Source organism: Indicator indicator, chromosome 15 (genome assembly GCF_027791375.1).
Source record: "Indicator indicator isolate 239-I01 chromosome 15, UM_Iind_1.1, whole genome shotgun sequence".
Classification (NCBI taxonomy): Eukaryota; Metazoa; Chordata; class Aves; order Piciformes; family Indicatoridae; genus Indicator; species Indicator indicator.
In genome coordinates this window covers 822,736-835,691 of record NC_072024.1, presented here as the reverse complement: position 1 = coordinate 835,691, position 12,956 = coordinate 822,736, and the positions used below count along the sequence as shown (strand labels likewise).

At 55.0% G+C, this 12,956-nt stretch overlaps 1 protein-coding gene across 1 annotated transcript in view; it reads left to right on the top strand.

Annotated features, from left to right (window-relative positions):
• The window catches only part of GRM7 (glutamate metabotropic receptor 7), a 215,125-nt gene that overhangs the window by 177,820 nt on the left and 24,349 nt on the right, over positions 1-12,956 (top strand). Inside the window, exon 8 of the mRNA XM_054387175.1 lies at positions 7,353-8,288. Within this exon, the coding sequence (XP_054243150.1) occupies positions 7,353-8,288 (936 nt within the window). The remainder of the gene's footprint in view (positions 1-7,352; positions 8,289-12,956) is intronic.

Here is a 12,956-nt window from a genome sequence, read left to right as displayed (position 1 = left end):
CCTGTGGTGCCCGCAGAATAACTCATTTTATAGAATCAGGGAATTGTTTCTGTTGGAAGAGACCTCCAAGGTCACCCAGTCCAACCTCCAACCCAACCCCACCATGACCACCAAACCCTGGCCCCAAGGGACATGGCCACAGGTTTCTGGAACACCTGCAGGGATGGGGACTCCACCACCTCCTTGTGCAGCCTGTGCCAATGCCTGGCAGGTTTAAAAGGTTCTGGGTGGCTTCTTTAGGCATTTACACCCCAGCAAGGTAAATTAAACCTACTTGAAGCCCCTCTTTCCCCAGGACACCCTTAATGGCCCTGCACACTGCCTGTTCTCCTGACATTGGTCTTGTCCCTCCACCTGAGAGGAGTCAGCAGGTGATAGAGGATGGCTGTGGCCATGAATGTCTGGCTTGGAGGGTTTAATTCACAGCAAAAATGCTGCTGCTAAATGCAAAGTCCTTCTGCAAAGGTATTGAGCAAAGCTGGACCTTGCTGAGCTCAGTCTCCAGAGAGTTGGGGCTCTTCAGCCTGGAGAAGAGAAGGTTCCAGGGAGACCTCAGAGCAGCCTTCCAGTACCTGAAGGGGCCCCAGGAGAGCTGGGGAGGGACTTTTGCCAAGGGCTGGGAGTGACAGGATGAGGGACAATGGCTTTGAGCTGGGAGAGGAGAGATTGAGACTGGAGATGAGGAAGAAATTCTTGAGAGTGAGGCTGGGGAGACACTGGAACAGTTTGCCCAGGGAGGCTGTGGCTGTCCCCTGCCTGGAGGTGCTCAAGGCCAGGCTGGATGAGGCCCTGAGCAAGCTGAGCTGGTGGGAGGTGTCCCTGCCCATGGCAGGGGGTTGGCACTGGATGAGCTTTGAGGTCCCTTCCAATCCAGCCCATCCCATGACTCCATGACCCCTTTCAGCCATCAGCCAAGCTGTGCTGTCTGTGGGGCAGATGCAGAGCAGGACAGTGGCAGCAGCCTGCTGCTGAGCCCCAGCCCAGCTCCATGGCTTGGCTAAGGAGCTGCCATGCCCAAGGTGCCAGTAGCTGGCACATGATGACATTGTTTGGTTTGCTCTGTCATTAGATGTCCTCCTCCTTCATTGCTCCTCTCAACCATGACCAGCACCAGCACCTTTCATTATCTTAATGTGCAGCATGAGCTCCCAACCAGCTGGAAGGGAATGCTCCCATCTAGGGGCTGCTGAAGGTCCATCAGTTAACTTCTGCAGGCTCTAGCAGCTCTCCACCAGGCATGAAGGAGGCAGCAGGGCTGGAATCAGGTTGGTCGTGCTCCCAAGCTGTGGTTCCAGCCGGCCTGGGCAAGAGCTCCTGGACTGGAACCAATGTGGTTTGTGGTCTCAGGATCAGGCTGGATGTGGCCCTGGGTAGGCTGCTCCAGCTGCAGGTGTCCCTGCTGCCTGCAGGGGGGCTGGACAAGATGACCTTTGGAGGGTCCCTTCCAGCCTGATGCACTCTGAGTGCTGTTGACATGCTGGTGCCTGACCTGTGAAGGATGGCTGGGGGCACATCCTGTGCTGATTCACCTCACAGCAGATGCTGAGTGCTGGGCAGACTCAGAGGCAGACCTGAGGCAGTGCCATGATGGCTTGGGCATGGTGACCTGCTGGTGGGGTGAAGGGGCATGGTCCTCACTGCACTGCTGCTGTCCCTCAGAGGGGCCAGGCTTCATTTTCTGCTGTTTCACTGCAGGCTGTGGTGCTGAAGGACAGGCTGCTCGTGCCAGAAAGCAGTCAGGGCTTCAGGGGGGTGTCCAGGCTGCTATTTCCACAGGAGACTTGTCCCAGCCAGCAGCCAGGCAAGCTCCAAATGACTCCTTTAATTAAGCAGGGTTTGATCACTTTATCTATGACAAGAGAAGCATCAGGAGGTGGCACAGGGTGAAGAGCAGTGAGAGCAGTGGATGAATTTCCAGGCTGGAATGGTGGCTGCTGAGCCCAGCCACAGACATCGCCTCTGAGCTTTGCCAAGTGGTGCACCCATCCTGCTCCTGGTCCCATCAGCTAACAGTACAGAGCTTTACAAAGGGCTTGGTGCTGTGTGCTGAGATCAGCTCCTGGTGATGGAGATCTCTCCTCTAAAGACACCTGAGTGGAAACCCAGCTCCTGCTCACTGTGGGCAGGCATGAACCAGGGAGAAATGCACCGAGGTCCCCTCAGGACTCACAGCCATCAGCTGTCTGAAGGGTAAGAGGCTGGGGCCAGACTCTGCTCAGCGGTGCCCAGGGACAGCACAAGGAACAAGGAGCACAAAGTGGAACCCAGGAGGTTCCATCTGAACAGGAGGAGAAAGTTGTTTGTTGTGAGGGTGCTGGGAGTCTGGAGCAGGCTGCCCAGAGAGGTTGTGGAGTCTCCTTGTGTGGAGAGCTTCCAACCACCCCTAGGCACTCTGCTCCTGGGCAAGCTGCTGTGGGTGCCCTGCTGTGGTCTATCATTTAAAGCAGCTAAGAGTTGTGCATTAGAAAGGTTCAGTTCTGTTTGAATTACAAAGTATTAGATGGGGGCTGCAGGAGGGACTTGGCCCCATCCCCTTCCATTAATGAGAAGACAACACAAAGCTGTAGTCAGACAGGGGAAAAAGGAAAAAACAACAACATTCAAATAATTAATTTTCCCTTCCATTGGGTGTCAACAGCCAGGGAGAGGAATAAGCAATTTTGCAACCAGAAAAAAAAATGTGGTTTGAGCATTTTCCTCTCCACATTGGTGGTGTTCTCAGAGTGTCCTTGGGTTTGATGTAGAACAAACAGCCTTTGGGGCTCATTAAGGATGTGATTACAAGAGCTCAGCCTCAGCCTGCTCCTGGTGTGCTCAGAGCAGGTAAGAGTGGCAGAAAGTGATGACAGCTATGAAATGAAAAAAAAAAAAAAAAAAAACAACAAAAGGAAGATGAGGGAAAACAAGAGAAAGGAAAAGAGGCTGAGGTGTAGGTTAGGAGCTGCTGCCTCAGGGAATGACCACAGAGGAGTTGCAGTATGGAGACAGAAGGAGAGCTTTGAGTTGAAACTGACAGCAAAATCAGTGGCTTTAAATGAAAAGGGAGGCAGAATGCAGAATGCAGGTTGTTATCTGTGCCCAAACTCCTCTGCTCTGGGTGGCAGCAACTGGTGCCAGGGGAAGCTGTACACATGCCACAGAACCCCAGCATGGGAAGGCTGGAAGGGAGCTCTGGAGCTCACCCAGTCCAACCCCCTGCTCAGCAGGGCACCCACAGCAGCTTGCCCAGGAGCACAATGGCCAGGGCGGATTGGAAGCTCTCCACACAAGGAGACTCCACAACCTCTCTGGGCAGCCTGCTGCAGGGCTCTGTCACCCTTAAGTTACAGAAGTTCCTCCTGATGCTTAGAAGGAACTTCAGTTTCCACAGATGCTCATCAAGCACTTGGTACAGAGGGACCCTGCCCAGGCCAGGGCTTCCCAGGAGCTGTCACAGCATCCATGAGGAGAAGGAGAAATCAGAGCAGTCTTTGGGTGAGACTGATCCTGGGGATGTCTGAATCAGCAGGGCGAGGGTCTGGGCTTGTGGGGATGTTGTCACCAGTTCCTGGCAGCATTTCTGATCTGTGCTGACAATGACAAATGGGAAGGCTTTGGCTGGGACTCTTTGAGGAGCTATGAGGATCCATCAGCTCCAATTAGGCAGTGGTGATGTGCCTGTCCTGGGTGTGTTTGTGGGTTGGACACTCTCTGAGGTTCCATCAGCTCCAATTAGGCAGTGGTGATGTGCCTGGGTGTGTTTGTGGGCAGGACACTCTGTTCCTGCAGCAGCTGCTGTTTCATTGGGGCAAACCCAGAAAGGGCAGCAGCAGGAGGAACTGGAACAAAAAAACCTACAGAAGGACATTTAACTTCTGTCTATAAAGAAGAGAAATTGGAGGGACTTCAGGTAATTAATAGAGCAGAGCAGGGAAACCCGGGGGGGTTTTGCTCTTCCTCTACAGCAGGTCGTGTTTGAAGTGTCCCAAGGCACCTGAAAGCACTCCTGGCACAAAACAAACTGTCCCTGGGTTGAAGCTCCTCCAACCTGCTGATGAAGAGTTCCTGAGCCACAGCACTTAGAGCAGGGGAAAAGGAGCTGTGATGAGACAGGAGTGAGATGTGGAGCTCAGCACCACATTTTCTCCTGCTGTGCTCAGCACTGGTGAGGCCACAGTTCGAAGACTGGGTTCAGTTTTGGGCACTGCAGGGTAAGAGTGACACTGAGGGGCTGGAGAGTGTCCAGAGAAGGGTAACAGAGCTGGGGAAGGGTCTGGAGAGCAGGGCTGGGGAGGAGCAGCTGAGGGAGCTGGGGGTGTTCAGGTTGGAGAAGAGGAGGCTGAGGGGAGACTTCTCCCTCTCTACCTGGAAGCAGGCTGGAGGCAGGTGGGGGTTAGTTTCTGCTGCCTGGTCTCATGCTGCACCAGGGGAGGTTTAGGTTGGATAGCAGAAGAAACTTCTTGACTGGAGCAAGCCTCAGGCAGAGGCTTTGTGCAGCCCAGCCCTTGGCAGGAACTCTGCCATCAGCTTCTGCCTGCTAGCAGCAGCCCCTGGCTGTGCCAAGCTGCCCTGAGCTTCAGCAAGGACCTCCCTGAGCAGAGCCTGAGCTGGGCAGCCCCAGCCCTGAGCAGCCCCAGCCCTGCTCTGGCTCACTCCAGGACACCTCCTGGGGCAGTTTGACTGCTGGTGGCTGTTACCTGTGGCAAGGCTTTGGGGTGGTGTTTTGCAGGAGGCTCTGTTGACTGTGTGTTATTGACACACTCTTAGCTTAAAGCCATTATCGTGTAGAAGCTCTGGGTTTAGAAGCTAATTACAAGACATTAATAGCTAAGCCTGAAGAGCTAAGTCATACAAACATTGCTGTCTGTTTGAGCTGCTGCCTTGGAGTCCAGGAGCAATCTGCAAGGTGGCAATAACTCTGAGCAGTGTCCTCCATGATGGCTTTCTAATGTGGCCAGGAAATGAATGGTAGAGTGGTTGTGATCCAACAATTCCCAGCCCTGAGCAGAGTCCCACCAGCCAACCTGGCTGGGCTGCTCTTCCTTCCTTCATTTCTTCTCTCCCTGAGTAGGTTAATTAGCACTAATGTAATTAGATTTGTTTGGTTGGTTTGTTTGTTTTGGTTTGTTTGTTTGGGTTTTTTTTCTGTGTTGATTTTTATTTTAAATAAACCTTGCTTGAAACAATTTAGCAGGGAACAAACAGTTTGTCCCAGGCCTGCTTGTGCTGGAGGAGGGAGGGGAGCAGCAGTGAGGGTTGGGTTTTACACACAGATTAAGTTACTATCTTCATTAAAATGAGCAATTACAGCAGGCCCTGGGAGAGAGGCTCGGTACTCCTCAGTGCTGCTGCTGCTGGAGTGAGCAGGAGGAGAATTGATCATAGGAATGGAGCCCAGACCTTGAGCTCTAGGAGTTTATGAACTGGGAGATGCACAGGAGGTCAGAGAGTCATTGAACTGATGAATGGCTTGGGCTGGAAAAGACCTCCAAGGTCACGCAGTCCAACATCAACCCAACACCAGCATGGCCATTAAACCATGTCCTGAATCGCAGAAATGGTTGGGTTGGAAAAGACCTCCAAGGTCACCCAGTCCAACATCAACCCAACACCAGCATGGCCATTAAACCCTGGCAAGCTCTTCCCAGTGGTTCCAGCCTGGAGTCCTTCATTGGATTGCTCCAAGGAGATTCTTTCAGGAGGTTATTTCTGGGCTATTTCAGGGAGACTCCAGTGCTAAACCTCCCCTGTTCTTGGACCTGCTGAGTGGCTTCAGTCTGGGGTACACTGAACTGATTTGTGAGTCTAATTTCCTGCAGGTCTTGGGAGCCTTTTGCAGGTCTTTTGGAGTTTAGGATTCTTGAGAGTGCAGGAGCAGGGAGATTTCAATTTCTTTCATATCATCATTTAGAATTTGCATTCCCAGGAGCCCCTCTGGCATTTCAAAAGCATTAGCTTTTGAACATTAGCTAATGGTTGCAGGATTTTTTCCATTGCTGACTATTTTCTTTGCCCTTTCCTCTTTCTTACCTGGCTCAGATTGCAGATCCTGCCAACTCCTCACTGATTCTACGCCTTGCCTAAGACACCTTTCCACTCCATTAAAGCATCAGCCTGGGCAGTAGTGGTTGCAAGAGGGAAGATCTCTTGTCCTGGGCTTGCTCAGAAGCCCCAAGCTCTGGATGGATGAGAAGCAGTTCTGTGAGTGGAGCTGCTGCCTTCCCTGGAGCCACTGCAGGGTTCTTGCTGATTTCCATGGAAGAAGGAAGAGGTTTCCACTCTGGTGATGTGGCTGCTTCCCCCCAGCTAACTGCTAATGACAATGACAGATGAGGGCAGTAAGTGCAGTCATGCCCTGGAGTCCCTCAGAACACAGCAGTGTGTGGGGCCTGTGCTTTTCCAGGAGGCTGCCACATGGAAAGTTTAACCATTTGGTCTTTCTCTGCTGTAGGTTCTTCTTGGGTCCTCCTTCCTTCCATTTCCACCTTGGTTGTCTCACAGTAACTATGAACCTACCATGGATGAAGTTTAACCATTTAGCCTTTCTCTCTTGTAGGTTCTTCTTGGGTCCTCCTTCCTTCCATTCCCCCTTGGTTGTCTCACAGTGACCAGGAGTTTGCTACATGTAGAGTTTAACCATTTGGTTTTTCTGGTGTAGGTTCTTCTGGTCCTCCCTCCTTCCATTCCCACCTCAGCTGTCTGACAGTAACCAGGAGTTCACTACATGTAGAATTTAACCATTTGTTTTTTTCTGTGTAGATTCTTCTTTGGTCTTCCTTCCTTCCATTGCCCCCTTGGTTGTCTCTCAGTAACCAAGAGCCTACCATGGATGAAACGTAACCCCATTCCTGGAAGTTTTTAAGGCCAGGCTGGATGTGGCTCTGAGCAACCTGCTCTACTGTGAGGTGTCCCTGTCCATGGCAGGGGGGTTGGAACTGGATGAGCCTTGAGGTCCCTTCCAACCCTGACCGTTCTGTGATTCTATGATTCTGTGATTTGGTGTTCTCTGTTGTAGGTTCTTCTTGGGTCCTCCTTCCTTCCTTCCATTCCCCCCCTTGGTTATCCAGGAGTCTACCATGTATGAATTTTAACCATTTGGTTTTTCTGTTGTAGGTTCCTCTCTGCTCCTCCCTCCTCCACTCCCACCTCAGTTGCCTGACAGTAACCATGAGCCTCCCACGTGTGAAGTTTAACCATTTGGGTTTTCTGTTGTAGATTCCTCTCTGGTCCTCCATCCTTCCATTGCCCTTGTGGTTGTCTCTCAGTGACCAGGAGCCTCCCAGGGTTTTGTGCTGTAGGCTCCTCTGGTCCTCCCCCTTGGCTGCCTGCCACTGGCACCCACCCACCCTCTCCCTCTTCCCCCTGTCTCCCAGGTCGACGAGATGCAGTGGGGCGGAGGCGTGCGCCAGGTGCCGCCCTCAGTCTGCAGTCTGCCCTGCAAGCCGGGGGAGAGGAAGAAGATGGTGAAGGGGATGCCCTGCTGCTGGCACTGCGAGCTGTGTGATGGCTACCAGTACCAGGCGGACGAGGTGACCTGCCTGCTCTGCTCCTACAACCAGCGGCCCAACGAGAACCGCACCGGCTGCCGCGCCATCCCCATCATCAAGCTGGAGTGGCACTCCCCCTGGGCCCTCATCCCGGTCTTCCTGGCCATGCTGGGCATCGTGGCCACCATCTTCGTGGTGGCCACCTTCATCAGGTACAACGACACCCCCATCGTGCGGGCCTCGGGCCGGGAGCTGAGCTACGTGCTGCTGACCGGCATCTTCCTCTGCTACATCATCACCTTCCTGATGATCGCCCAGCCCGACGCCGCCGTCTGCTCCTGCCGCCGCCTCTTCCTGGGGCTGGGCATGTGCATCAGCTACGCTGCGCTGCTCACCAAGACCAACCGCATCTACCGCATCTTCGAGCAGGGCAAGAAGTCAGTGACAGCCCCCAGGCTGATCAGCCCCAGCTCGCAGCTGGCCATCGCCTCCAGCCTCATCTCCGTCCAGCTCCTGGGCGTCTTGGTCTGGTTTGCCGTCGACCCCCCCAACATCATCGTCGATTACGACGAGCAGAAAACTATGAACCCTGAGCAGGCCCGAGGGGTCCTCAAGTGTGACATTACAGATCTGCAGATCATCTGCTCCCTGGGCTACAGCATCCTGCTGATGGTGACGTGTACTGTGTACGCCATCAAGACCCGGGGCGTCCCCGAGAACTTTAACGAGGCCAAGCCCATTGGATTCACTATGTACACTACCTGTATAGTGTGGCTGGCCTTCATCCCAATATTTTTTGGCACTGCCCAGTCAGCTGAAAAGGTAGGTGGGGAGGAGGGAGCCGAGCCCTGCTCTGCTGTGCCAGGGCCTCAGCGCCGTTGGAGGTTGCTGGTGTGCAGGTGGCAGCAGGCGGAGGGGGAGCTGCTTTGGGGTAGGAAGGCTCCACGCAGGCAGCTGAGTCCTGAAGAGGGTCTTTGGAAATGGACTTAGACCCAGGTGGGGAATGGAGCTGAACCCTTTTGGGGAAGGGAGCTGAACCCAGCTGGGCAATGGAAGTAAACCCGGTTGGTGAATGGAGCTGAATCCAGCTGGGCAATGGAGCTGAATCCAGGTGGGCAATGGAGCTGAATCCAGGTGGGCAATGGAGAGTCGGTGAATGGAGCTACCCCCAGCTGGTGTCTGGTCACCAGTCGTGCTCTCAGGGCTGGTCCAGTTCTCTTTAACATCTTTAGCAATGACCTGGGTGAGGGCACTGAGCACCCTCAGTGAGCTGGCAGCTGACACCAAGCTGGGTGGCAGTGGTGATCTGCTGGAGGGCAGGGAGGCTCTGCAGAGGGCTGTGGCCAGGCTGGATCCATGGCTGAGGTCAGTGGGATGAGGTTCAACAAAGCCAAGGGCTGAGTCCTGCCCTTGGGTCACAACAAGCCCAGGAAGGCTCCAGGCTGGGGGCAGAGTGGCTGGAAACTGCCTGGCAGGAAAGACCCTGGGGGTGCTGAGTGACAGCAGCTGGAGCTGAGCCAGCAGTGCCCAGGTGGGCAAGAAGGGCACCAGCAGGCTGGCCTGGAGCAGCAATGGTGTGGGCAGCAGGAGCAGGGCAGGGATCGTGCCCCTGTGCTGGGCACTGAGGAGACCAGAACTCGAATCCTGCATTCAGTTTGGGTTCCTCACTCCAAGGAGGAGAGGCTGGAACAGGTCCAGAGAAGGGCAACAAAGCTGGGGAAGGGTCTGGAGAGCAGGGCTGGGGAGGAGCAGCTGAGGGAGCTGGGGGTGTTCAGTGTGGAGAAGAGGAGGCTGAGGGAAACCTCATTGCTCTCTACAGCTCCCTGCAAGGAGGCTGCAGTGAGGCTGGGGCTGGCCTCTGCTCCCCAGTGACTAATGACAGGACAAGAGGAGATGGCCTCAAGGAGCACCAGGGGAGGTTTAGGTTGGGTGTTAGGGAGAATTTAATTATTGCAAGAGTGGTTGGAACAGGCTGCCCAGGGAGGTGGTGGAGTCCCTGGAGGTGTTCAGGACTGCGTGGATGTGGCCCTTGGGGACAGGGTGGTCTTGGGTGGAACTTTGGACTTGATGATCTCAGAGGTGGTTCCCAGCATTAGTGACTGTGGGTTGAGCCTTAAGTGGATGTGAGCTGAGCTCTGCAGCAGCTCATGACTGAGATGCATGCAGTTCTCAGCCCCTTGTAGCTGGGGGGCTGCTCATTTGCTGCTCTGGCAGGTGATCAATAGCAATCATGTCAGCCATTAGTGTCACAGCTGCATCCATCCCACTGGAGTCTCTTCACTCAGGTGAGTGGCAACGAGCTGTCACAGCAGCCACCAAGAGGCATCAGCCTCCCTGCAGCCTCTGGAATGCAGGCTGTGGGTGCACAGCAAACCTGTCCCAACCCAGCCCTGCAGGCTCCTGAGCCTCTGCAGCTCAGCACTGAGGGCACTGCAGAGCCTGAGGAGGGCTTCACTCCACAACAATGTCCTCCATGGACATCAGGAGCAAGGTCTGCACAGGGAGGGTGGTGAGAAGCTGGAACAGGTTGCTCAGGGATGTGGTTGAAGCCCTGGCCCTAGAGACATTCAAGGTCAGACTTGCTGGGGCCCTGAGCAGCCTGATCACACTGAGATGTCCAACTTGCAGTACCTGAAGGGGGCTACAAGAAAGCTTTCAAGGGACTTTGGACAAGGGCTGGGAGTGACAGGATGAGGGACAATGGCTTTGAGCTGGGAGAGGGGAGATTGAGAATGGAGATGAGGAAGAAATTCTCCACAGTGAGGGTAGGGAGAGACTGGCACAGGTTGCCCAGGGAGGCTGTGGCTGCTCCCTCCGTGGAGGTGTGCAAGGCCAGGCTGGATGAGGGCGTGAGCAAGCTGGGCTGGTGGGAGGTGTCCCTGCCCATGGCAGGGGTTGGAACTGGAAGGTCCCTTCCAACCCAACCCATTCTGTGGTTCTCTGTCCCTGCTCACTGCAGGGGGGTTGGACAAGGTGACCTGTGAGGGTGTCTTCCAATGGGCACTAAAGGCAGCCCAAGGGTAATTAATTGAGGTGTGAAGGAGGTCTGCTGAGCTTTGTGGATGCTTCAAACCTTTTTGTCCTCCTTGCTGAGGCAGTGATAAGGCACAGCAGAAGTGGCTTTAGACACAGCTGGAGCCATTCAGAGAGGTGCTGTGGCACAGGGCAGAGTGCTGTGCCCTTTGTGCTGCCTGCCTGGCAGCACTGCTGGGCTGCAGGTGACCAAGCTGAAGTGCTTCAGGCTCTTTGTCTGCCAAGGTGTCCCCAGGTGAGAGACACAACCACCCAAGGAGTCTGGGAGGCTGCTGCCAGCACTCAGAATGGGTTTGCATGCAGCTGGGCTACTGTGTGCTGCTTTGAAGGCTTGGAAGGTTGTTGTACAGGTGGGTGGAGGACAGCAGCAGAGGAGGTGATCAGCTCCATGACACACAGAGCACAGCAGCAGGCACAGCCCCTGGGGCTTTGTTGTGCTGCAGCCCACGGCAGTGCCAGGGGCACTGGTGGCTGCTGCTGCTGCAGCCCCCAGGCAGCCAAAGCAGGGCTGGGGACAAGGGACTTCAATATCTGCTGCCTGTCACAGCCCAAAGTGTGCTGCTGAGGCTCCCTCTGATCTTTGGCACTCAAAGTTGTGATGTTTGAACTGTGCAAAGGGCATGCAGGCATGGAACTGGAGAATCCCAGACTGCTTTGGGTGGGATGGGACCCCCAAAGCTCCTCCAGTCCAACCCCTGCCCTCAGCAGGGACATCCCCAGCCAGGGCAGGCTGCTCACAGCCACAACCAACCTGACCTGCACTGCTGCCAGCCATGGGGCAGCTCCCACCTCTCTGGGCAGCCTGGGCCAGGCTCTCCCCACCCTCAGCATCAAACATTTCTCCCTTCTCTCCACTCTCCATTTTCCTCTTGGAGTCCAAACCATCCCCCTTTGTCCTGTCACCACAGGCCCTGCTCAGGAGTTTGTCTCCAGCTTCCTGATGGTCCTCTTGAAGCACTGCAAGGCCACCAGAAGGTCTCCCTGGAGCCTTCTCCTCTCCAGGCTGAGCTATCCCAGCCTGGCCTCACAGCAGAAGGCTTCCAGCTGTGCCAGCATTGCTGTGCCCTCCCCTGGCCCTGCTCCACCAGGTCCCTGTCTGTGCTGAGCACTCCAGAGCTGCCCCAGCACTGCAGGGGGGGATCTCAGCAGAGGGGCACAATCTCCTCTCTTGTTCTGCTGCCCACACCTCAGAGTCTTTATGTCCTGGACCTGCAGAGGCTCTGTCCAGCTGCTGCCAGCTGTTGGCTGCAGGAGGTTTGGGCAGGACTCTGCCAAGTTCAGATGGCTTTGCTCTGGGAGCTTTCCCTCCTCCTGCTCTGTGCCCAGATGGAGCTGCAGAGCTTTGCTGCTTTGCTTTCTCTCCCATATCTCTTTTGGAGGTGGGGGTGAGAGGACTGTGCTGTGGGTTGGGTTTTTTGGTGATTGGAACGGATTTCCTGTCAGATCTTTTCTCTGGAAAATATTGTGCTTAAAGATGAGCCACCCAGCTCTTGGCTGGCATGGAGATTGCACCTGCTGCAAGCCTCACTCAACACAATCTCATTTGGCTTTCCAGCTGAGAGATGTTGTTCTGCAGAGCACTGTGGGGCTGGTGGTGTGGATTGGGTTTTATTTTATCAATAAATACAAGCACAATGTTGTTGAGGAGAGAGCAGCTCGCAAATCCCCTGCCTTGTTCAGCAGCAGCAACAGCAAAGGGCCAGGAGTTTGCCTCAGGTCATGGCTAAGAGACAAATAATTCAAGGAGAAGCATCTGGAGCTGAGTGGAGGGAGGTGGCCTGGCCTGGAGAAGGCTCAGATAGCAGAGTCCGTGCTACAGGGTGGGGAGGCAGTGAGGGGAGTGGGAAAGCTGCTGGTCACAGAACCCTTTAGGTTGGAAAAGAGGATGGCAGCAGGTCAGGGGAGGATCTCCTCCTGTTCTGTTCTGCCATGGGGAGGCCACGTCTGGAGTACAGTGCCCAGTTCTGGGCTCCCCAGGTGAGGAGCAGGCAGATTCCTCCTCACATTGAGGTGGAACCTCCTGGCTTCCAGTTTGTGCCCCTTGCCCCTTGGCCTGTCCCTGGGCGCCACTGAGCTGAGCCTGACCCCAGCCTCTTGCCCCCCACAGCTCCTTTAGCTCTTGCTGAGCATTGCTCAGCTCCCCTCTGGGGCTGCTCTTCTGCAGGCTCTCAGCCCTAGGGCTCTCTCTCAGCCTTTGCTCCTCACAGAGCTGCTCCAGGCCCCTCAGCATCTCTGTAGCCTGCCCTGGACTCTCTCCAGTCCATCCCTGCCCCTCTTGAACTTGGGAACCCAGAACTGGGCACTGTACTCCAGATGTGGCTTCACCATGGCAGAACAGAGCAGGAGGAGAACCGCCCCTGACCTGCTGCCATCCTCTTTTCCAATGCAAAGGATTCTGTGACCATCAGCTGCAGGGTCAGTGGGACTGGGGGCTGGGGGCAGAGGCCAGGAGCTGGC